This window comes from Cottoperca gobio, chromosome 13 (genome assembly GCF_900634415.1).
Source record: "Cottoperca gobio chromosome 13, fCotGob3.1, whole genome shotgun sequence".
Classification (NCBI taxonomy): domain Eukaryota; kingdom Metazoa; phylum Chordata; class Actinopteri; order Perciformes; family Bovichtidae; genus Cottoperca; species Cottoperca gobio.
In genome coordinates, this window is record NC_041367.1 from 7,845,490 (window position 1) to 7,871,325 (window position 25,836).

Consider the following 25,836-nt stretch of genomic DNA (forward strand, 5'->3'; position numbering starts at 1 on the left):
CAACATTCGACAACAACTAAATCAAAGTTATTCATGTTTTCTGATGCTCTCAGAATAAAATGTCATTTAAATTCACGTTGAGGGTTCCACTTTATCTTGCATTGTTTACACAACCCACATACACACACATACACACACACACACACACACACACACACACATTTATCTGATTAAGAGATGTGTGATGGTGTTATTTTGAGAACATTAACAGTCCAATCTCTCTCATGCTGATCAGCTCCGCTCTCCTGCTGTGAATCGATGCCTTGTGCTCCGGCTCCCCGCTCTAAAACTAATCTAGTTGACTTTCATAACCAGTGTAATCTGATTATGAATCCCCCGGTATGGACGCCTCACAGAACAGTGTGGCAGAGGTCACACGCCGCTGGCTGAGAAATTCCACAGGACTGAAAAGTTCTCCATTAAGCAGGAGATTACACCCTCTGCTGCGTTACTGGAAAACAGTGTGCGTAGATGTTCATAATTATTAGATCAATGTGTCGATACATACATTCATTATTAATGTTTAAATCTGAAGTCAAATACAAGTGTTTGTATCCACTAGGAATATAGATTTCAACAATATTCATCCACAAATACAATAAAGATCCAGGACACTGCTCATAGTATAAGGTGTCAAAAGCTAAAAGGTTTTTTTCAAAGGCTCGATGAATAAGAAACATTTGGATTTTTCTGTGGCCCAAACAAATTTGGGGCTTCATAGGTTTTTAACTTGTTCATTGAACTAACCAATAGAAAAATAGAAAACTAACTTTTTAGATTGTTTTTCTATGCAGTCCATTGGTTTGATTCTTTCCTTGATGCAGTTTCCTCATTCCAAAGAATATACTTTTGCCAATTCACACCAAAATATACAGTTCCTTTTTCTGATGTTTGTACATTCAGTGGTAAGTTTTAGCGTTAAGATTTCCTAATAGTAGCTCTATCTCATGTTGAACTTAAGCGCCTCATATCCTTTTCCAGTACCTCAAATTGACTAATGTTTATGTTTAAACCAATTCTGACATGTGGTGTGTTTCTCCTACAGCCACCACAGAGGAAAGTCCTGCCTGGTTTGTTTGGGTTAGACAGCGGAGGAATGAGGGAGGGAGGGAGGACAGAGAGATGGGGAGGAGTGGGAGCTGAGGGGATGATGACAGGGGAATGGGGGGTGTCAGTGAGTTTGGACAATGCGCTCTGAATTTTAAAGAGGGGATAGAAAAAGGCGAGGGAGAAGGGGAGTGGAGGTTCGGAGGAGAGAAAGCGTGCGCAAGAAAAGGGCAGAGAAAGGTGGCAGAAGGAGTGGAAGGGAGCTTGTGTGTGTGTGTGTGGGGGGGGGGGGGTGATTGGGCAGAGGGGAGGATAATTAGAGGGAGGAGAGGAGTGGAGGAGAAATGTGGGAAGACGTAACAGAAGGAAAGTGAGGAGAAAGGGAAGGAGTGAGTTTGTGCAATGTGGGAATAAAAAGATGGGGAGGATAGATGTGGGGAGAAGGGTACAGAGGAGGAGGAGGAGGAGGAGGAGGGCAAGGACCTTGGGGTTACATTCCTGAAGTGCAACCAGCCTGGTGCTGCTCTGCTGCCCAATGTAAACACAGGGCAGAGAGGTGGACTGACAACCTGTCACAGTGACTCACGGTGAGACAGAGAGAAAGCAAGCGAGGAAGAGAAACAGAGGTGTGTTAAGAAAGAATAAAAAGGGCAAAGAAGGAGAAAGAGAATGGCAGCAGGAGAGAGTGATGGCAGAAATAGTTTGCACAGTAAAGGTTCTCTATAATGTTAACAGTATCCGATATTAGACAGGCCATCAGCTTTGTCTTCTCTCTCATGGACTCAATACATTCATGTGAGTCATCTCCTCTTTCCTGCTCTTATTTCTCCTCTCTATTCCCCGGGCTACTCATCCTTCTCCTGGCAGGTGACCACATATTGAAGTCAGGAAGACATCATGTATCCCTGTAAAAAACATCATGTGCTGAATTCATAAGCATTGTTTTCTTCCTAAAGCCAGCGGGAAATTAAGTTACTTTTGCAGATGGCTCATGGATGTGATACTTGAACATAATGTTCAGATGTTGTAGTACACACGGAACTAACTACGCCAATCAGCCATGACAGCAGGAGATTTGTCTTCGCGACTCTGCGGTGCAAGTACGACATCTAGAGGCAGTACAGCTGCATTGCATTTGAAAATGTGTGAGTTGCTATTTCTAGACATTTGTGTGACTAAAAGCCCCAGTCAGGTCTTAATAAGTGTAAATTGTGTGAATGCAATGTTCCACAGTAGTTAGAATACCACGTTCTGATCATATATTGTAAAATATAAGTGAATATTGAGAGTAACAATTCCCACAACACACTTTAATTAACTGTTAATTTCAGTACAAAAGAATGAACATGAGGTACAAAATAGGATAGCACATTTATGTAAAGTGTCACATAAATAAGACAAAGTTATCATAATCATCTGACAACAATATGTTTTACAGATTAAGGGAATGAAAGCAGCTCTTTGAGATGGTTTGTTAATTTTGGAAATTGAGGAATAAAAGTGACCCAAAAACAGTGTAAACAGGGTAAACAATGTACCTACATAGAATTTATTAAATATTTTGTAACAGAGATATTTCATATGAGAACAGTCACCTTAGAAAAAATGTCAGCGTTAATCAGGGGAATCCTAGAATACTGGAGTTTATTGCAGAAAACTCATCTCTGCAGAGAATAAACTCATGTGCAAACAGTATTCTGACATCTTCTTCCTTTAACTAACCACTGTGAGTAGACTTCAAATCCCTTAAACGTACTTCGTAAAAAAACAAGAAGTTAGCATTAATCCATCACTATTACAGTAAAGTTGATCTATGAGTTTGTGAACTTGGATTTAGACTCTGCTACTGGTCATTGTTGATATACAAAACTAATTAGAGAGTAAAATAGAAAAATAAAAAATAAATAAGGGAACTACAGTACTTAATTTTGGTCACTTTCAAAACAGAAATAAGAGGATACTAATATGAAAGTAATAATGTTGACTGTTCTAATATGTGCATTAAATTAAAAATAATAATAATTTCACAAAACCAAACACTAAAGACAATAGAATATTATAAACTGAACAGGGAAAGAAGGGGACAGAAAAGGCACTGGGGGATTTTAAAGTGCAACAACAACAACAACAACAATAATATACTGTATTTAAATCTTTTTAAAAACTGTCCAAAAGTGAAACTGGCACCATGTGTAACAGATCCCACGTCTGCAACAGATCCCACGTCTGCATGTAGAGGTCAGTCTAAGTCTAATAGTGTCTCCATAGACGGTATGTATACAAGAACAAAACGTTCTTCTTCTTTCTTTTTTTTTGTTTAGAAGTAAGCTATTGTATACTTGAATGACACACTGTACATCACACGTAATAGGATACTGAGAAGGAATACTTTCTCAAACAATTCAAATTCACAAGCGTCAGTTGTGAACTGGTTGTTGACAGCATACAGTCCTGAGTGAGTCACACACTAGTGTGGACTATGGCCGTCAGTCACACACTGTACGTAACGTTAAAAAATAATCTGATATCCTTATTCATCAATTCACCCCTCAAGATGCCTTTTTCCCCCTTCTTTGTTTTCATTGAGGACTCCAACCACCTTTGAGAAAAGGAAACAGAAACAGAAAGGGAAAGGGAGGGATAAGGTTAGCGGTTACAGTCAAGGGCGTAGGTTTGATTTGGAAAGTGGTGGGGACATACGTTTGAATTAACACGACATATTGCAGGATGTTCAATCAGTCATCAGAAAATGATTTGTATTTATGTTAACTAAAGTAGCCCCAGGCTGTAGCCACACAGAGATTTGGCTAACAAGTAGTTACCCAAATCATAAGTAGCATAAATCTCCTTTACGGCGCACAACACATTTAGTTTGCTAGCTAACTACGTTATGTGTTAATACTAAGTAGGCTATATACCAGGGGTCGGGAACCTATGGCTCGCGAGCCATATATGGCTCTTTCGATAATGCAATATGTCTCGCAGACAATTTTGAGCTGACATTTAACATGATTAACAGGTAATAAATAATTATATTGTGTCATTTTAAAGTAAAACATTTAGCAGCGGATTCTGTCTCTGGCTGTAGGTGAAGGTGTGTTCACACGTGTGTGCGTAGGGGGCGAAGCCGCGCCCGTCGCGAAAACCGAGCAGAGGAGAAACTGCACAAAGCAAGCAATAGACTGGAGGTGTCAAACTCAATCACAGAGGGCCAACATTACAAACTGGGACTACGTCGACGGCCAAACACGGTCCACATGTATTGAACAGGATTCACATATTGGATAAAGTGCAAAAAGATATGGAACATATTTAAGTCAACTGCAAACGGATTGTTGAGCAGTTCAATTGAAATATCTGAGCTGCAAAGTCGGCAAATGGTCTCAGTTGATCAGCAGAATGCTGTCGGGAACACAGTGGTGGAGATGGTTTGTCAGTGTTTGGAAACACGTAGTGACCAAAGTTTCCTTGCTGTATCAGAGTCTCCCACAGGCAGCTTGGCTTATAAAGCTCTCATCACACATGTCCGTGATCACACGGCCCTGAAGCTGCAGGTTTAACAGTGAGATGCTTCGTTATGTCGCACAAACAGGCCAGCTCACATCGTCCCAGAGATCTGTGGTGTGTTTCCCTTTGCTTTCCAAAAACTTTCATTCCATTCACATATTTAGTTACTTCCTCGAATGTCTTTTCCCGTGGTTGTGCCATGCATTGTTTTAATTACCAAAACCGGCGGGCCAGTTATGACGGACATGACATTTTCTCACGGGCCGGATATAATTGCCTTGAGTTTGAGTTTACATCCACAATTCATGTTGCTGCATGTTAAGGCGGGACCAAAGCGAACAAACACAAAAATAAACTTTATTTCTCATATATATTTATATCTATATTTGACGTTTCTTATGAATGTAATCAAAGCATAAATGTTGGCCATTGTAAACATCCACTTACTCTTCACGCGGATGTGTTCGTCTCAAATGACTGGTTCTGCTCCTGGAAACATAGAAACTGATGTGAGTTTTTTTTTCTCCCCTATTACAAACAAATATGCAAATGTGTGTGGAACACTTTGACACATTTAATATCTGTTCTTACTTCTCTTTCCTTTCTTGTTGCACCCCCACACCAGCAATACGATCAAAATAAAGACGATCACCCCTAAACAGATGCCTGCTGCCATCCCATAAGGACTGTGAGTATTAGATGGATCTTTGGGTTTACCTTCAGATGAGAAAGAAATGTTTATCAGTCTCAAAAACACATGAAGTGTGACAGTTGAGTTAAAAGCACAAGCAACATGTTGCATTTTTCTTGTTGTCAACAAATCCCATTAAAATACCATCATTGACTCATTATACACTACAGTGCATTATGTCCATGGAAGCAACAGTTTGGCTCGTTTGGACAATAATGGAGCTCTATGCTGCAGAAGAATATGGCTCAATAAGATCAGTTCATTGTTGGTTTTATTCTTTTCATGGGATTTGTTGATAAATCACCAGACATATCCTATAAAGGTCAGTTCACCCAACACACAAACACATTTTCTCTCTTAATGGTACAGCCACGCAGATCTGCTAATTATCTCGATCCAACTACAATTAAGGTGAATTTGACTTTTTCTGTTAGTCCAACAGTGCTACGACAATGACTGAATTAAAAATCAATAGCCACAGATACACATGTCAGGCATTATTATTATTATTATTATTATTATTATTATTATTATTATTATTATTATTATTATTATTATTAGCAAGTTAACATCCATAGTTCACCATCTTTATACCTGCTAGTGTTGGCATTGAAACTCAAAGCACAGCTGTGTCTAATGACATCCTCACAGACCGGCTGGCTTGGCTGTGGACTGTGTTCTTTTAAGTTTAAAAATCTCTTCCCAGAAAATCAAACTCTTCTGTGACAGTCAAACATTAACAGGATGTAAAAGGATTGCGAAAAATTCCCTGATATATTCCTGAAACAGTACCCATCAAAGGGGGTTTGATGGGTTTTTTTATTTGTCTTTCACACTTCCCAAAACTTGCCCAGGGTTTGAAAGCATGCAACAGATTTTGGTGGAGAAACCATTAGGACTGGTCTTTTTTAAAGTTTAGTACTCACAGACGGAAAACATGTCTGATCTGACGTCGCCCACAGAGCAGCTGAGAGACTTCAGCTCTCCATTGGAGCAGTTGAAATATGCGGTGCTGGAGCTGTTGAACAGCATAGTGTCTGGATCGCTCTTTTCACTGCTGTTCTCAACCTTCCACATCTGGCTGCCCGGTAGGTCCCACTTCACCTTGGTGCTTGGGTAGCCGCCGTGTGAGAAACATGTGACTCTGCAACTAATGGGACAGTGTTCATCACAGTAAATCAATGTGTGTGCAGGTTTACTGTAGCGTGCTAGGAGAGAGAGAGAGAAAAGAGCACAGTCAGTAGGTTGTATTGTCATGGTTTCTAAAAATGGCCATGTTTAGTTAAAGCGCCATTAACCTTTTTAACGATTCAAGGGGTTTTAACAGAGGCTCCCTAAGTCCAAGATCACAAACTCACAAATCAAATTTCCTGAGAAAGTGATGGATTAATGTAAAGTTGTTGCTTTATGAGAATTATACAGAAGGGATGTTAAGCCTATTCACAGTGGTGAATGTCATATGTTGGATAAACAGTTGAGAGTTTCCCTGTTTTTGTTAAAGGACTTGCTGGCATGGACTCCAGACTGCTCCGACCCTGACTGGATGAGCTTGGAGACCCACACATTGGTCTGTGAACGAGATGACCTTTACCTCAAACAGCACATAGCCGCTTTAACAAGTGTAATATAACAATAAAATCAAGGTTCAACGCCTGCATGGCAAAGTATTTCCTGTTGACTCAGATGGCTAGGGCATTTGTCCTTTGTCATTCCAATAGAGAATATCTCTGTGGTACTATAGCTCTAACATCTGCCATTGCACAGGTATTTGGTTAATGGTAACCCAGTGCCTAATTCAAAATGCTGTATACAGTATTCCATTGTAGTGTTGTAAAGAAACAGAAACTCCTATCTAAAACTCAAACAAATGTACACACATACACATTTACCTGTGACACTGAGGTATATGGGTCTCTCAACCAACTTAGTGTTGCTGTACCGGATAATGCACTCGTAGGCACCATCGTGTGAGACGTTCAAATTGTACATGTGCATAGTTCTGTTGTTATGATCTACTCTGGTGTTCTCCCAGAACTGTGAAATGTTTTTTGAGTCATAGTAGCCATTCACAAATGTGGTGCCCCGCTGAAAGTACAAAGATAACAGTCTACTTTCTTCGTCATCGGGGCAGAGAAAAGTCACATTTCCCCCAACCTCCCCTCTCAGCTCAATCCTTGCAAGAGTTTCTGGAGACGAAAAGTAATGGAGAGCAAAGTGTTAGGGTTTGCTTCATAAAGAAAAACTGAATCATTTCAAATAAATATATTATCTTTATAGTAGGCAAATTGTGTTTCACAGAATGTCAGAGTTTGTAGTATTTTTGTTTTTAAAGACTAATGCTATGAGAAATAGGGACACAAGTCATTTAGCCAAAACATTGATTTGTTATGTTGAATGTCAGATATTAGATAAAAAGGTTTTCTATAAATTAACATAACTAATATACTCTGACTAAACAGAAATGACTTCAGGACATCAGTGGGTGTAAAGGTCAGGGCTTTTTCTTTGGCTTTTTGATAGCTCGGTTCCTCTTCATTTGACGTAAAATAAAAACCTAGTAGTGTCCCTTTTATGTTTTACATGATCTAAAGGTCACAATGTGAAAAGTGACGTAACAGTGAATTAAAGGTTTTACTTCATTTTCACCTTGTGTGTGGATGTTTTTGGCCGCCCTAATAATTTTCCAGCTGTCCACCAACAAAAAATGTCTGCGTCTTTAGCTTGATAGATATTCAGCTTTCTTCACGAGCTCGTCATTAACTTTGTCTGTCTGAGATCTGGGGCAGGTAGCTTATAGTTGTTTTTATTGTGGCTGAAAACAGATATAGGATTGATGAGGTTGGTTGAACTTTGATAGTAAATGTATGGGTATGTACACCTTTAAGGAATAGTTAGCGAATCGTTCGGGAAATACGCTTACTCGTTTTCTTGTGGAGAGTTAGATGAGAAGATTCTCGGCAGGAAAGTGAACAAGTGTATTTCCCAAAATGGTGAAAATGAAACTTTAAAACAAAAAGATTAAAGTAAAATGTTTTTGAGGTTGGATGGTAATTATTTGCGTGTTCATCTCTACCAGCAAACCTTTCACATCATATATTATAATGTAGTTCTTTGATTTATATGGTTTGTATTATAAAACATTTGGTAGTACTAATTTATTATCACTAGTATTATTTATTTAGATACACAACTGGTTTAACTGTGTGTTGTTGATGGTGATTGAACCGCTCACTTGTTTCAGAGAAGTGCCACGTCACAGCGAAAACCAGAGCCAGCCGCCAGAGGGGAAGCCTTGGGTTTATTGGAAGACAAAAAAAAAACATAGTTTACACTGTTACCCAGGCAACACTTGGGGCATTACTGGGACACATACTGTAGAGATGTATAACACACACTTTCTGACAGATTTAAATCCCCCTGGCCCTGTGGCCAGAGATATGCTGTGATTGAGTTGGTTCAGTTCCGTCAATACGAGCCACACATGCTCATATTGACTGAACTTATGCTCTTCTGTCACCAGCCGTCTTAAGAAGTTTAAATGGTAGTGAAGTATCACTGCCATTTAAACTTTTTAAGACGGCTGGTGACAGTTGAGGCAGGTTTCAGGTTACTACCTGAAACCTGTCACCAGTTTTTTTCTGGTGACAGTTTTTTTCTGGTGACAGTTTTTTCTGGTGACAGTTTTTTTCCATCTTTTTTTATATATATATAATTTGCGTCCATGTTTTCATTATACATTTTGAGCCCTGGAGCTTCAGTTGATTGATGATCCTTGACACAGTCAGCAAAAACTCCACTGAGTGATTCAGGGTCATAAAACGCATTGAATTATAGGTTAACAGCTTTACATTAGTACTATGTTGTCAACCACTGGATTACTTCAGTGGTTTGTACAACTTAAGACCATTACACTAGCAGCTAAGCATTAGAGTCCTATATTCACTGCAGAAGTTGTACCATGATGAAACCTCTATGTTATTTCTCAGACGGCTGTGTTGAAAGGATCATTTTAGTCATCTCACACGGACAACAACATACTCTTTTCCATGACTACAACACTAGCGGTTCTGTTGGAATCTTCTTAGGCACCCCACCCAAATAACAATTCAACAATTCAAATGTGCTGTTGGAATTCAGATCATGTTGTTTTCTAGTGATATCATTATCTAGCACTGTAAACATTGTAGATGTAGTGAGTCACAGCGTTGTAATATCTTCTGCTGATCAAAATGATAGTGAGGTAATAGAGAACGATGATAGGGACTTACAGAAAACACTGTGGGTTGCAAGGAAATGCCTGTTGACAAAAAAAACAAGTTAAGTGATAGGATCGATTATCTTTTGATTTCATGTGGTATGTTTTAAATCACGGCACAGGAGCAATAATCAGGCAGGAATCCAGAATCATATTTGGCCTGTTGGTCCCTTGCTTTAGATTGTTCATAAATCTAAATCTTAGATATGTTTTTGACTATTGAAGCAAATATAAAGAGGCTGCAAGAGAAAACGTGCCCTACCAGCTCCTCTCTAACCACCACGGATTTCTTTTACATTTACATACTTTGGAAAGTATCTTGTTTGTGTAATAAGTGTTCATTCAGTAAACACGGTTTTTGTATCTATACACAAACACAACGTGATATCTGACTAGCCCTTCACAGTCAGTGTAGTGAAAGAAAATGGTTTCTGCCATGCTGAAATGAAACATCCAAATCGTGTTTTTAACTGACACCAAGACAAAGGGAAGTCCCAGTGGGTAGTGTGCACAGATTCCACAGATTAATCTGCCTTCTTCAGAAAGTGCTTTCTCGTATTCTATTTGTTTGTATGTGATGTCTTAGAAACCAAGTATACACAGTCTTGGTTTCAATCAAGCTATTACTGTATATAGCCTAGTTTCAGGTAATGTTTGTGTTTTAGTGAGTATGTAAATTAGTTAGTAACATTAATGTTTTTATAACTTAGTTCCCAGGGAGAAAACAATATCTGAATTCTTTCATTCGTAGGCTATGGTGTAACAGGATAAGCACAAGTAACAGTTAAAGCTCTCTACAATGACACAACGTATCACACGCCTCGTAGTCTTCAACACTCTCACTTCACTCATACATACATACATACATACAGTACATACACAGTACACATTTCACAGGTAACTTTCACTCTTTTCACTCAGTATTGAAATGTGTAAACACCTAAAACACACATTTACATCCAGTGCATTGCAACAGAAAAAGAAAAGAGAAAAGAGAACTTCCAGGGGAAACACCGCTTCATACGCCATGCTTCATAAATAGCTGCAATCTTTCCTCAACAGAAACCACATCTGAGGGAATTCCCAAGGGCCATGAGAATATAAAACAAGTATTTTTACGTTGTTCATCTCAGGAAAGGTGTGACCAGATGGATCATGAAAGTCATATTAAAGCAATGTAGGTCTTGAGTCATCATGATGCCTAAATAAACAACAGACATAATGTCTTATTCAGGTTTAGTTTCCCCTCATTACTGTGACCGCTTGTTACACCAGTACCTATAATGCAGTAATTATCCATTATAATATAATGACTTTGCTTTAAGTACTACCTTTGTAAGAGCGTATGTAGATTGTCTTTGTTGATAATGAATCAGAGTGGTGTTGCGCCAACTTTTTGAGGCTACAGTGTGTGGTGATAATGTATTGTACAATACAATGTATACAAGTAACTAAACTTAAGATTGCAATGGCAAAACAGAGAGTATTGATTGTGCTTGCGGTCTTCTATCCCTTCTTTCTCTTATCACTACACCAACAGTTTATAGTAGTAGTAGTAGTATTTGAGTGTTTACAGAGTGAGGCTTGATATGGGGATTACCACATGACATAGCATGATTTACAAAGCACTTACTCCACAGTATTGTTTTGAGAGCGTCAACGCATGCCTGCCTTTGATAATCAGAGAAACTACGAACCACCAGCATACATACCACGCATGTTCACATATTCGATTGATCTCTTGCCACATTGAGTGTCATTTTTTCTGTAGGGTGACGGCCTGGGTGAAACTAATACAAATTGAGGTGAGAGACTCGAAACACACTCGATACCATTAACTCTCTCTTAGTCACAAATATTTTTTATACACACACTCTTTTTTAATCAGCAGTGTATGTTTGCACTCATTTTTACTGTAAGACAGATCAATCTTGAAGAGGCCAATCAAGATTCATGCATGCTGGTGTTAGCTTACTTGTGGTTAAAAGTTACTAGATGTTTGTGTTTACTGCTTCTGCTGCATGCTACGATCTAGAAAACAAGTTCCTCCTGTGAAGATTTTGGGAAGCTATGAGCTCACACGCATACAAACACCCATTCATACACACATCCTTCACAGGCTCTTAAATGAGAGACAGTCTTCCTCCTTCTGACGTACGATAAAAACCTTATTCATAACAATAAAATGAATTGTTTTCAGAAGAGACAAGAAAAAGAAAAGAAGACAAAACTAGCTCTTACCATGGTGCTGTGTCGGCTTCTCTCTTCTGTGTGAGTGAATGTAGTGCACTTCCTCTTCATGCATGTGGGTGTTGCTAAATATGTCAGGAAGCTGTTTATTTACCAGCATGGTAATGAATAAGTAGGCATGAATTCTTTGGAAGAGATAGCATTTGACATTTAGCATTTTGGCAGAAAACAGCAGTGATGCAACCATAATACTCTACTACGCTTGTCACAGAACTGAGTAACTCACAAAGAATGCTAATGGAGGGGGAGAAGAAAGCAAAGATCATATAAATCCTTAGTTTAATGACACAGTCAGCTATTATTACATCATCTTACTGTGGACATGGAGTGGAAACTGTTGAAAAAACTTTTGATTTCAGTTTGGATTAGTCTTTTCTGATATAATAAAATAAAATTCTGAAGAAAGAGAGTCTTAGGCAAGCCATTAGTACACATGGAATCTATTCACTTTTAGGGTAATAAATCAATACATATTTCACATTTCACTTTAAATAGTAGAACACACTAGTAAGATGCATGATTTGAGATCATAATAAAATATGAGATTGCTTTATGTGCAGTCTGTTCATCCATCACAGCCACTATCTCTAATCTGTCATCTTGCACGTTGATTACAAAGTGTGCTTGAATTCCCGTATGTCATACATGACAGATTTTCACAAAATCGTCACTTCTAAGCAACAGGTGGTTTGTTGCAGGATACGTAATACTTATTTGCTCATAACGCTTCTGTAGCTAACCACAGTGTGTTTCACATGTTGTGTTTCTGTCACATTCGGAAAAAACTTATTTTCACTTTTAATTATTCAAATATGTATTGTAAGTATCCATTTTCATTATCCACTTAATTCCTGTAAATCAGAATCGGAATCAGAGATCCTTTATTAGTCACGAGGAAATTTACGTTGTTACAGAAAAAGAGCAAGAGAGTAAAGTGGTGAGCAGAGTACAGTAACAGTCATATAAGTACAGAGTCATTGATAAAAATGTGTAAGAGTGAATGTTGCACATGACAGTGGTAATTGCGAAATATAAGAAGTCTATACACAATCTATAATGTATTAAGTTTTATTTGACTATGAATACTTTTTACATTTGAGGACTAACAATTTACATAAGAAAGCATTTCTTACTCAAAATGCATGTTTATGTCACCCAGTGTTAGCTCAGTGTTTCTGCTCTTTCTCTTTTTTCCTAGTATTTTCATAGCGCCTTGTAAGTTCTCCTTTCTCCTTTACAACTTGCATCGACCTTGTGATACTTTTTCCACTAAAGTCAAGGAAAGGTTATTATAAAATGAAACAGTAGGTTTTGTGTCGCACCATTTAGGAATAGATCTATCTAAGCCGGGTGAAAAGCAGGGGAAAGCCTGCAGATCGGACGGGGACCAGCAGTTGCTGACAAACACCCTCATTAACAAGTCTATTAACCCTGACTACTATGCCTTTGGACTGTAGCGGAACAACTACAGTATAAGAGGATAAAAAAAGCATAAATCAAATGTTGCTGCTTTGAGGAGAAAATACTGATTACTGGGAAATGGTGTCAGTCCTGTATTCAGTCACCACAGCTACATTTAGGGAAGATACAGTAAACAAGGAAAGCCAGGGATTTTCCATAGGTATCCCTGAACAAGTTGACAGAAGTACCCAGAAAGTAGAGTCTCCTCCTCACTTGCTCTTGACTCATCCCTATTTCTTTTTTCATTTTTCACATCACAACACATTTTAGTATACTGCTATATATCTGGTGTCTTTTTGAATCATTGGACTGAAAATGTTACTGGTAAATATTTTTCACATTAGGGGCTGCATGCCATATCAACAATATACTGACATTAAACCATAGGGGTGGCATGTTTGTTGAAAGTAAGTTTTATGAATTGGATGAGAGAGTAATACATGGATTTTACATCCAGGAAAACTTTAGACAGCATAGATATATAGAAATCAACAGCTTGCATATGTATTACAACATAGATGACAAAGCCTTATAGAAGCTCTTCTGTTTAAACATAATGTAGAAGGGAACACCCACAGGCTCCCTTACAGCCCTGCTTAGATAGTATACAGGAATGTGTTGCCCTGTGGACAGTATGTGGGAGGAAAGGCTCATAACCAAATGCCCCGAAGAGTAAAACAAATCAGTTCTAATTGTTCTGGGAGATTTTGAAACTCAATTGGTTAATGACAACCAGCTTTCTTCATTATATTATTACAGGTAATTTAGCAGACAGTCCCCTGGAGCAGCTCAGGGTTGAGTACCTTGCTCATGGGTACAAAGGTGGCAGCCCTGGTATTGAACTCACAACCATGGTGATGTATCTGGAAAGCTGTACCACTACACCACAAGGCCATCACCCCGCATCTGCAGTAACTTCCTGTGTGAAAAGCATGGTGCTGCAAAGTCTGCAGTTGGTAACCGTCTATCAGCTGTCTGCGTGTCCCTCTAAAGCATTCTTAATGAGTTTGTGCTCCAAAAATAGTGCTATTTTGATTAACTTCTTTTTTACCAAGCAAACTGTTATGTAGTAAAGGTCAGTCTGGGAAAAGTATTTGCATGGGTCAACAATATTGCTGTGTGGGTGTGGATTGCACACACAGTTGGATTGTAACCAACTAATAGTTCAAAGGGTAATAACAATGAGAGGATTATCAGTGTTATTCATTATCGAACTGGCCAACAATAATGATAAAGGTCATCATACTGGTTACCCAGAGCTTAATTACTGTACATGCATTTGGGTAAAATAGCAGTTGGGTATGTGCACGCTGTGTGACAAAAGAGTTTCCCTTCCATCTATATAAGGTCATTGACAGAAATGAAACTATCAAGGGAATCCCTGTGTGTGTGTGTGTGTGTGGGTGTGTGTGTGGGTGTGTGTGTGTGTGTGTGTGTGTACGTGTGTGTGTGTTAAGGTAGGTCCTTCTTTATTATCTGACATTGAAGCCCTGTCTTGAAGACGGGCTATATCAAATTCTAGTTTAAAGCCCATTGTTTCAGTAAAGAAAAGTTCATACGTGGTGCAAATTTCTTGTGTTAAAAATAATTACCACACACCAAACCTGGGTCCAGGTAATCAATCATCATAGAAATACTATACACAATGCACACAGCGGGTCATTTTTTAGACTAGGGTCCCCTAGGTTAACCTGAGCATGATTACAGAGGAGACATTCAATTCATGTTTTGTGATGTCTTAACTTTTTCAGGTAAGACATTTTGACATGTACCTATGGGAAAAACACAGGTGTAAATAATAAAATGAATGACATACTGTACAGGTTCATGGCTCACTGTGACAAGTGAGTAATACAGAGCCCTCATTAATGTTATACAGTATATCTCAAAAGTGAGTACACCCTTTAGATTTTTGCAAATATTCTGTTATATCCTTTCAGGGGATAACATTATCCTACTGAAACTTTGATATAACTTAAAGTAGTCAGTGTGCTGCTTGAATAACAGTATAGATTTATTGTCCTTTGAAAATTACTCAGTACACAGCTGTTAATGTCTAAACAGCTGGCAACAAAAGTGAGTACACCCCATAGTGAACATGTCTAAATTGTGCCCAAAGTGTCAATATTTTGTGTGACCACCATTGTTATCTAGCACTGCTTTAACCCTCCTGGGCATGGAATTCACCAGAGCTGCACAGGTTGCTTCTGGAATCTTCTTCCACTCCTCCACGACGACATCACGGAGCGCACTGGATGTTGGACACCTTGCACTCCTCCACCTTCCTCTTGAGGATGCCCCACATGTGCTCAATTGGGTTTAGGTCTGGAGACATACTTGGCCAGTCCATCACCTTAACCTTCAGCTTCTTCAGCAAGGCCGTTGTCATCTTGGAGGTGTGTTTAGGGTCATTATCATGTTGGAAAACTGCCCTACGGCCCAGTTTCCGAAGAGAGGGGATCATGCTCTGCTGCAGGATGTCACAGTATATATTGGAATTCATGTGTCCCTCAATGAAATGCAGCTCCCCAGTGCCGGCAGCACTCATGCAGCCCCAGACCATGATGCTGCCACCACCATGCTTGACTGTAGGCAAAACACATTTGTCTTGGTACTCCTCACCAGGGTGCCGCCACACACGCCGGACACCATCTGACCCAAACAGGTTTATTTTGGTCTCATCAGACCACAGGACATGGTTCCAGTAACTCATGTTCTTGGATTCATTGTCTTCAGCAAACTGTTTGCGGGCTTTCTTATGCATCGGTTTCAGAAGGGGCTTCTGTCTGGGGCGACCGCCATACAAACCGATTTGATGCAGTGTGCGGCGTATGGTCTGGGCACTGACAGGCTGACATCCCACTTCTGCAACCTCTGCAGCAATGCTGGAAGCACTCGCACGTCTATTTTTGGAAACCAACCTCTGGATATGACGCTGAGCACGTGGACTCAACTTCTTTGGTCGACCCTGGCGAGGCCTGTTCCGAGTGGAACCTGTCCTGGAAAACCGCTGTATGATCTTAGCCACTGTGCTGCAACTCATTTTCATGGTGTTGGCAATCTTCTTATAGCCAAGGCCATCTTTGTGAAGCGCAATAATCCTTTTTTTCAGCCGCTCAGAGAGTTCCTTGCCATGAGGTGCCATGTTGTCCAGCATTCAGAGAGAATTGTGCCCAAAACACCAAATTTAACAGCCCTGCTTATCATTTACACCTGAATCCTTGTAACACTAACGAGTCACATGACACCAGGGCGGGAAAACAACATCATTGGGCACAATTAGGACATGTTCACTATGGGGTGTACTCACTTTTGTTGCCAGCTGTTTAGACATTAACAGCTGTGTACTGAGTAATTTTCAAAGGACAATAAATCTATACTGTTATTCAAGCAGCACACTGACTACTTTAAGTTATATCAAAGTTTCAGTAGGATAATGTTATCCCCTGAAAGGATATAACAGAATATTTGCAAAAATCTAAAGGGTGTACTCACTTTTGAGATATACTGTAAGTATCACCTGTGTTTTAACTGTAAGTCTAAATGTCTGCTGTGAAAAAGGACTAGTGAAGTTGGGCTACAGACAACATGAGTATATCATTTCTAATCATTCATAAAGAACCTACCAGTATCTTAAATTAAAAACGGAACATTGTACATAGTGTGTAGTGTATACCTAAGTAAATGGCGTAAATTGCGTAGAATTCTAGTTTCACTGTGGTCACGTGGTACACGGAATCGTAGTTGCTACCTGGCAACCACGCAAGCATAATTTTGGAGACACACAGGCACGAGTAACAGCTTCCCTCCATGAATTGAGTTAAAAGAAGCTCCAAAGGTTGTACATTTGGTGGCAAAACGGTATGATACCAAGATTACTATTAGCTTGCTCGCGTGCTGAAGTCAAGCCAGTTAGCTAGAATGCTTAACTTTAATTCAAAGTGGTAGGGACGTTAGCTAGCTAGCTTGTTGATGTTGTTGCCCTCATATAGCCATAGCTTTGTAAACATTATTTTAGTCGTTCCCATCTAAATATAATAATCTGCTTCAATAAAGAAGACTGGCTGGACGCATACTAACGTTTTAGCGCTAGTACGTATAAGATGGTACCGTTATAACGTTAGTTAGCTAATAGTTTAGCAGCGATACCAGCACTGTTAACGTTAGCACTACTCTTGCTTCAAAGACCCTTGCTGAAATGCGAACGTACCCAACAATCTTTAGTGCAAAGTAACTTTACGTAACGTTATAGTTGCATAGACAGTTAACCGGGAAACTTGCACGGTCATGTGGTTAGAAGATAGCTAAACACTGGTCTCTTTCCTTGTTTCTGGGTCGACAGAATTACATTACTTATTAATGCTAGGTTTACCTGAAGTCAACGCCTGATATGCCCCTATATTATTTCTTGATGCAGCAGTAATCAGCCTGATTCTAAACTAAACTTTAAAGTCTAAAGTATCTGTAGAAATAACCTTGAGACTTCAAATACATTTGCAGAAGTATCTATTTTACACAATAACGACCATTAAGCCATATCCCCCATTTAGTGGTTCTTTACAGTGTAATTTTCTGTGTACTACAGCTTTGTCAGCATCAGTTCATCACTGCAGCTGAAAGATGCCCCATGGGTCAGATGATGTTCGCAAAAAGTTTATCCTGACCACAACTGGAAACTTCTATGGGATAAAGCCTTCATCCTCCCTGACTGACAGCAAAGAGCTCAATAACTTCTTAGATGATGGAAATGAATTTGTCCTGTCCATCAGCAGACATGACAATGACCTTCTCTTGTCAAATAAGGTAACACAAATGTTTAAAGCATCATTACAATTTAAAAGTTTCCTAGTGTGAATTACCATATCCATGTGAAATAACTTGTCTCAGGGCTCATAAGGCCAACATCCTAACCTCCAATGTTTGGTAATTAGTTAAAAATGAATACTAACATGTTCAACCTACACCATAATTAACAATGAGTAAGCCATTTAATCAAACCCTGGTTACTGATTCTAAATTCCCATAATTGTTTTCATTGTATTTGTCAAACTAATAACCTGGTAGTATGTACTGTATATTAGCAGATCATGCAACTTTATTAATGCATCATACTTGAAACAACAACAATTGTGTTGACAATGAAACTCGTCGTTTTTCCTGTCTTTTTAAACATTTCATCTTCCTTTTGTCAGATTGAAGCATCGGGGGACTGCAGAGAGATGGTGTTGGTGTTCTTCAAGCTGCATCCCACAGTGATCACAGAAGACAACCTTCACCAGAGCCTCCTGGTGTCGTCCATGCTGGAGTCTCCCATCAACACCCTCTACCAGGCTGTGAAACAAGTCTTTGCTCCTGTTCTGCTGAAGGTAAACCTGTCGCTGTGTATCAAAGAATTCCATAGATGCTTTTTAAAAGATGTAGGTTTTGTTGTAACACCACCCACAGTGGAAGATTCTGCTAGACCACACAGTCAACAAAAATCTGAGGATGTAGCATTTATGAAGCTATTACTTGAAACATATTTCAAGTTTGAATTATTCAAAGCATTTTCTATATTTGTAGGTAGAAACAAAAACAATCTCATTGACTATTAAAATTGAAAATGAAGAAAAACCTGAGATAATTGAAAAAAAAAGGATTTTTAATAAATATTACAACACCATTATATGTACATAAATAAATGTTTTCTCCTACAGCTTTTGATAAGCGGATTTTATTTTATATTTCGTCCAAATAAGGCATGAGCAGAGAACAAGACTGTTTAGTCTCAAACTTGAAAAAGGGTCTCTCTCTTTCCCTTCTCTCAAGGATGAGCGCTGGCGTTCAGCATTTGACCCTAAGCTGGCAGGCCTGCTGAGTGAGCTGGAGCTTGGCCTGGGCTCGGTGGTCCGCCAGTCTGGAGCAAATTCCTCTGCTAAGAGGGGCCGCACGGAGGAAGATGTCCTCGGTATGCATAAATATATTTTTGCAGAAAAAATACACATGGGCCTTAGTGCCTATGATCATAGAAGTAGTAATATATGTTTTTCTAAATATTAGGATTTTGGAGGGACTTAACATTATGCATGGGATTTGGTAAAATATCTTGCTAGTATGTATAAAAAGAAAGTTAACTTAACACTTGGAGCTGTAGTGACATGATCTATCAGTAATAATCTATAATCTAATCTATAAACTGTAATGGAAACCCTTTCACTTAGGACTGTATACTGTAATGTGTTCTAATATGTGTGTGTAATCTCACTTCCCCTTTTACAAAGAGTTAATAAGTGTCTGGCTAAACAGGATTTGCAGGTTTTCTAGTAAAAAACATAAAAAACTCTTAACTAAATCTGATAAGAGCAAGGATACATTATGATTTTTAAACAATTTACTCATATTTCTTCCACTCTATGCAGGCATCCTGACTCCCAGTGATGAGTTCCAGTTCTGGGACGAGCTCTCTGAGCGTGTGGAGAAGCACAGTTTGAGAGAAAGGGCCACATATTTCACTGAGCAATTTAAACCCATACAAAAGGTATGCATTAAAATCTACCTGTATCAGGACTGTATCAGGACTGGTACATTTAGTTATTTTAAGTTTGAAAATCTTAATCCTAACATTATTCTACATACGGTTTTGAAAAGGGTTTAATAATTGTTCTAGAAGCTGGGAACTAGCTATGCGTCTCTTTGTGCTTCTGCCAGGAGTATGCTGGGCTTGACGGCTTGTCGATGCCTGATGTTGTGGAGCTGGTGGAACAGAGCAGAGACATTCTGGATGATGTTTGGAGGCAGACTGATTTTGATCCTTATCCAGAAACGCGCATGGTCCGACTCATGGACATTATCGGTGGGACTCTCTCACGCAGACACAAACCAAAACCAGGAAATGAAAACAAATATTTGCAGATTTTTAAGCTACATCGTGCGTCAAGACTTCTGTGTTACAAAGATCATTTAGCTACTGTGGTCGTAGATGAAATGTAAGTTTCTTGAGAACTGAAACTGACTTTGTTTTCCTAGGAACTCATCAGTATACATTACCTGCTGTATATACAGAACATAGCATGTCAATAATTAAATGTTGAAATGCTTGAGATTGCAGTGATTTATTAATAATGTTGACTCAGTGCTACTCACTTCCTTCATAAGAAACAACAGCGAAAATGTGACGAGTGGTTTGGTAATCCTGGACTAACAATGTGAGCATGTGTTCCGTGTTTCCTGTGCCTCACTGTGTGTCGGTGCTTCTGTATGTGGCAATATTGTTCTCAACTTTTTGTGTACAAGGTGGAGCCCTGGGAAGGTATGTGCAGAGGAAGCTGAGTGGAATTAAAATTTTTGCGGAGCCATTTCTGTCGATGAGGGAGAACCTGAGAACGGGCGTTTCCATCTGTGAACAGTGGGTGGTAGCCTGTGAGCATCTGACTGGACAGGTATGGAAGAGATCTAAATGATAAGATCTAAAAGATCTAAATGTAGTGTGCACACAGTGGTTCCACAATTCAAAAACATTTACCATTTCTCTCACAATGTAACACCTCATTTCAATTCAACTGCATTCAAACATAACATTTGACTGAAAATCCATCTCCGTCTAATAAAATCAAATCTAGAAGGAGATCCTCGGTTTGATTGTGGATGTTGTTGTCACTGAAAACATATTTAATTTGCTTTTTTTCAGGTGTGGAAGAGACATGCTCCACACCCCTGGAAGGGAGACAAGCACTGCCCGCAAACCCTTCATTGCCTTGCTAAAAGACTGGATGAGGTAAGATAGAGTTCTGATCCTGAGTCAAGGAAACACTCTATAGTGCGTACTTCTCCCTTTTCTGTGACGTTGTGGTTCCCTGGTTGCATCACATTCAGTGCTTGAAATACATCTGCAAGTAACCTCTTAGTTTTCCTATCCTTGTTTCTGCTTATCTGTTGAAGCTCGCTCATACGTCACATTTAACTGGAATTTCCACTTGATATGTTTGATGAAACCAAAACAAGGAAGGAAAAGTGAACCATAAATAGATTGACTTGTTAAGCATGTTATTGATCCAGAAGGCAACCCACTCACAGTAAACATTCATGAAGCGTTCATGTGTACAGATTTGATCCTAGAGTTTGTCTTTACGCACATTGTGAACCTTTGTGGGCTCAAAGCCTTTGGAATGAGACAGACTTATCATCCTGTTATCCTTTTTAAATTTCTTCTTATTAGCATTTAAATGGTCTTTATGCCTTTTTAAATGTCTTTTTATTAGTTGATGTTTTAAACGGCTTGCGCTGAGCACTTTATCTTTACCTGTATTCTGTTTCCTGTCTTCATTCTGCTTTGAAATGTAAAGCACTTTAAGCTGCATGTCTTGTTGAAAAGCGCTTTACAAACAAAGTTTATTATTAATAATAACTTAACGACATGTCTATTTTTTAGGCTGTGTCTCCCCATACCCATACACACACAGCATCTTATAATTAGTGCCATGATCTGATAAGTCAGTCACACATTGTGGACTCCTGTAAGTCACATAAATCTCAGTTGACAGGTAACATGTGGGAACACTCTCCCTGTTTGTATCTACAGGTGGTGACTCTGCGCGTGGTTCATGAGAAACTGCAGCGTCTGCTACCAGGAGGGAAGCAGCAGGCTCTGACTTCAGATCGAGTGTTTGAACCTTTCTCTGGACTCAACCCTCTGCATTACAACCCCTACACTGAGGTTAGTTGTGTGTGAGCCAATGAGCCTTCTGAATGACATTGTTTGAGCCTACCTCATACCTGTACTTTATATTACATTATATTTGTATAGCGCTTTTCTAGAAACTCAAAGACATGCCTCTAGGCAGGCACGATGTAACAACAGATTACTATCCAAGCTGAGGGAAAGCATAGAAAAGGCAATGATTGTTATTTTGGCATTTTAAGTTGCATCCCTCCCTATGTTTTTTGTAGCCTCTTTGGACAGCAGCGGTGGCTCAGTTTGAGCGCCTAATGGCTCCGTCTGAGCAGGAGGTCGCTGGCAGACTCAAGAGCTACATTGCTGATGTACAGGACAACCCACAACAGGTAGTGAAACACACTGCTTCAGCTCAGGTTGTAAAATATTGTACGTGTGTTGATGTGGGAACTGACCGTATGTGCCTGTGCGTGTGCGATTGTTGTCTAGCTGTTGCAGGTTTTTCAAAAGCACAAGGAGTTGATCAGACGTCCCACCATCAGCAAAGAGCTGCAGTCAGAGAGAGAGACCCTACTGGCCAGACTACTGGACTACAACAAGGGTACACAGTTCTGCCTCACAGTCTCAGAAAAGTCTGTTTCTGTGTCAGAGACGTAACTGCATCTGCATTTATTTAATGTAACAGTATTATTCTCCAGAGCAGACTTTTTCAAACTCGCATATGTGAGGCAAAGACACTGCATGAGGTGACAGGGTTGTTTTTAGATTAGGTAAAGTGAACATGTGATTTTCCAGAGAGTCCGTACTGACCTAATCTAAAAGCATCTCTGAGCAGTATGTACGCTTTCAGAAGCTGAACAATATCATCCAGTGGTTTTTATAGTCTTAATATAGTGTTTCTTCAGCCCACACATTTAATAATCCAATCATTATAATTACTCTAAAACATATAGTCATCTTAATTGGATTATATGATATTTATGCATTTTTTTATGTTCCTCAAATATCTCTGCATTGGAAAAACAATTTGTGGACTGAAAACGAGATGTTTTGTTTCTTATCTTGGTAAGAATTCTCTCGACCACTCGCAAAAAGTTTCTCTCACCTAAGAGACGATCAAAAATAAGAAGATTCTGGTGGATCATGGATACGAACAAAATAAGAGGAAATGTGTGGTTTCTGAATGACGCCCATTGTTGTGCCTGATCTTTGACCCCTCTCTACTTAATTGATTTTGTTTTTAGGCCTGAAGACTGACTTTGAGAGTCGATGCCATGGAGGTCCTGGAGACAAGTCTGGGCCATTCATTGGCAGGAACCTCCCTGAGGTGGTCAATAAAATTGTCTGGGTCCGACAGCTCATACACAAGGTAACTGAGTGTGTGTGTGTGTTCACATGCGCACATATCCTGTATGTGACTGACCATCAAATAGCATGGACTTTCTTGTGTATCATACATATCCATGTGTCCATGTCTCACATTAGGTTGAGGACTCTGTCCGCATAGCTGAAGCACTGCTTTCAGACCTTTCTGGGTTCAAGGGGTTCCTGCATTTCTGTGATGACCTGCTGGAAGTTCTGAGGGCGTATGAACAGGAACAGTTTGAGGACTGGTCAAGAGATATACTGTCCGGACTGGCTGACCCAAAGTCAGGGATCAGGTTGGAGACACTGCAATTATATCTTAATTGCCGCTGAAAGCATTCTGGTCAATTTATATGTCCCAGTGCGTGGGCCTTTTCCATGTTCATGATCACCTTAGCACATTGATGAAGGGCATTGCGGTTAGAATTGGTGCTGGTTTGAGTGGATCTAATGATATTTCTCTCCCTCTGCGTAGTCTCCAGGCCAATAACCGTGTGATGGACCTGGACCATGTGGACGGCAGGCTAAAGATCCAGTATTCAGACAGGCTGGTCAGTCTGCTCAGGGAGGTCAGGCAGCTCTCTGCTCTGGGATTTCCCATCCCAGCCAAGATACAGCAGGCTGCTAATACTGCAGACAAATTCTACAGACAGGCCATAGTCTTAAAACAGGTGAGCGTGTAGGTCAAAGGTCACATTTATTTATTAATTTCTGTCTCATTATTTGTGTTTTGTAACAAAGTGTAACTGCGTTGTAGGTGGCACATTTCTACAACACCATTGACCAGCAGATGATTCCCTCTCAGAGACCTATGATGCTTAATCTTGCCCTGGTCTTTGAACAGGTCATCAAGGTACTGCGCACAGTTAATGTAATGTTTTAATAATAATATCATTATTTTTCTATTGTTGTAAAAAGGGAATTGGAAGTTGATGACTTGCCAGTGCCTAATTTTCATTTTGAGCATGAAAAGTATGAAACTATAGTTCCTGAACTTTCTTTAACACACACATTTTAAACAAGAAACTTACTTGTCACCTATAAATTGTACCCGGCGTTGATTTCATGCTTTGGACTGGAGATAATATTTCTGCTCGTCTTTTTTTTTTTTTTTTTTAGAATCCTCGTTCTCAGTCAAAGGAATCAGCTGGTAAACTGCAGATCACCTGGGACAACCCCAAAGAGTTGGAAGTTTACATCACCAAGCTGCAGTCTGCTGCGGAGAAACTCTCCACCGAGAACAGGAAGTTACGCAAATGGCACACTGACTTCATTGACAAGGTTGTAGCATGCTGTTATATTTTCACTTCAGTTTTTTCTACTAATGGTTGAATAAAGAGGCAGTTATTTGTCGCGACCACATTCCTTTGGAATCATAATCTGAGATAAGTAACTAAAGTCTTGCTATGTATTTGTTTGCACACCTCTGGGTACATTTCTCAGGTGGTGACACTGATGAATGTGGACCTTCTGAGACATCAGCAGCGGTGGAAGGATGGCCTGCAGGACCTTCGTACTGGCTTTGCCACTCTGGAGGCTCAAGTATGGATTACAGTCCGAAGTATAAGTGTCTTTGCTGCTGGCCTTCATGTCAATTTTATCAATATATTTTTACTGAATAAATGATTTCTATATTCATGACTATAAACATTTGTAAAATCGTAAGCTCTGTGCTTACTGCAATTATCATTGTAAATATTAAGCATGATACAAAATGACTTTAGTGCTCATCACTACTGCTTTTTTTTGGACATACACAACCTGTACAACACATTTGAATTCTCTCCTTTGGAAAACTAATGCATGAATGTGTGCTTTTTTTTTCTCCCAGGGCTTCAGGTGTGATGACATGCGGGCATGGCGTCAGCACTGGAACCATCAGCTGTACAAGGCTCTTGAACACCAGTACCAGACCGGACTTGAAGCTCTGAACAAAAACCTGCCTGAAATACACATAGACCTCACTTTCAAGTCAGTACACACACTTTCAGTGTGCCCAACTTCCTGTCTCGCTCTTCATGTTTATTCTCTCGTTCCATTTCTCTCTGCCTTCTTACTTTTTTTTCACTTTTGTTCTCCTTCTCGTGACTAGACAGGGACGTCTGCAGTTCCGTCCTCCATTTGAGGAGGTGCGTGCACGCTATTTTAGGGAGATGAAGCGGTTCATCTCAATCCCAAACCAGTTCAAAGGGGTCAGTGCCCAGGGGGAGGAGCTTATCTTCAGCGTCATGATTGATAGAAATGCCACTGGTTTCGTCACCATCTTCAGCAAGGCCGAGGACCTCTTTAGTCGCCTGCAGGCTATACAACACAAGTTCAAGGTGCCTGAACAACATGTTATTTTGACCTTGATACTGATTATGACTGATTGTTATAAGTCAACTGTCCTGTAAAAAAAACATCTGTATAATGTTAAGAGAAGTGTAACAAGGGTTTTTTATTTGTAGGGTGATCACTACACACACTAAAACTATTTTAATGCTTTATTGTACTTGTACTGTTATCTTTGAAAGAATGTAACTTGGATTAGTCATGCTTCTGTATTTATATACTGAGGCTCTGTGCTTTTTATCGTCAGCATTCCCCCCTCTTACATTACACTAATCGAAC

At 39.6% G+C, this 25,836-nt stretch overlaps 2 protein-coding genes across 2 annotated transcripts in view; one reads left to right on the forward strand and one right to left on the reverse strand.

The window, feature by feature from the left end:
* Nucleotides 1-2,329: 2,329 nt before the first annotated feature.
* LOC115017331 (T-lymphocyte activation antigen CD80-like) lies at nucleotides 2,330-11,762 on the reverse strand. Its single transcript, XM_029445657.1, has 8 exons — nucleotides 11,742-11,762; nucleotides 9,514-9,542; nucleotides 8,478-8,536; nucleotides 7,135-7,431; nucleotides 6,172-6,453; nucleotides 5,146-5,271; nucleotides 5,002-5,043; nucleotides 2,330-3,646 (listed from the first exon to the last, which is right to left on the reverse strand). Exons 1-7 carry the CDS (start codon nucleotides 11,742-11,744, stop codon nucleotides 5,024-5,026), a joined length of 816 nt encoding a protein of 271 aa, XP_029301517.1. The 5' UTR covers nucleotides 11,745-11,762; the 3' UTR covers nucleotides 2,330-3,646; nucleotides 5,002-5,023.
* Nucleotides 11,763-16,983: 5,221 nt separating this feature from the next.
* dync2h1 (dynein cytoplasmic 2 heavy chain 1) overlaps nucleotides 16,984-25,836 on the forward strand; it is a 106,070-nt gene continuing 97,217 nt past the window's right edge. The window contains 19 exon segments of the mRNA XM_029446704.1: nucleotides 16,984-17,072; nucleotides 17,797-18,014; nucleotides 18,404-18,577; nucleotides 19,020-19,158; nucleotides 19,610-19,728; nucleotides 19,899-20,043; nucleotides 20,484-20,629; nucleotides 20,878-20,964; nucleotides 21,769-21,903; nucleotides 22,137-22,250; nucleotides 22,351-22,462; nucleotides 23,106-23,230; nucleotides 23,347-23,522; nucleotides 23,702-23,897; nucleotides 23,984-24,079; nucleotides 24,346-24,507; nucleotides 24,670-24,768; nucleotides 25,058-25,197; nucleotides 25,319-25,547. Coding sequence (XP_029302564.1) covers nucleotides 17,832-18,014; nucleotides 18,404-18,577; nucleotides 19,020-19,158; nucleotides 19,610-19,728; nucleotides 19,899-20,043; nucleotides 20,484-20,629; nucleotides 20,878-20,964; nucleotides 21,769-21,903; nucleotides 22,137-22,250; nucleotides 22,351-22,462; nucleotides 23,106-23,230; nucleotides 23,347-23,522; nucleotides 23,702-23,897; nucleotides 23,984-24,079; nucleotides 24,346-24,507; nucleotides 24,670-24,768; nucleotides 25,058-25,197; nucleotides 25,319-25,547 — 2,577 coding nt within the window. The 5' untranslated portion in view covers nucleotides 16,984-17,072; nucleotides 17,797-17,831.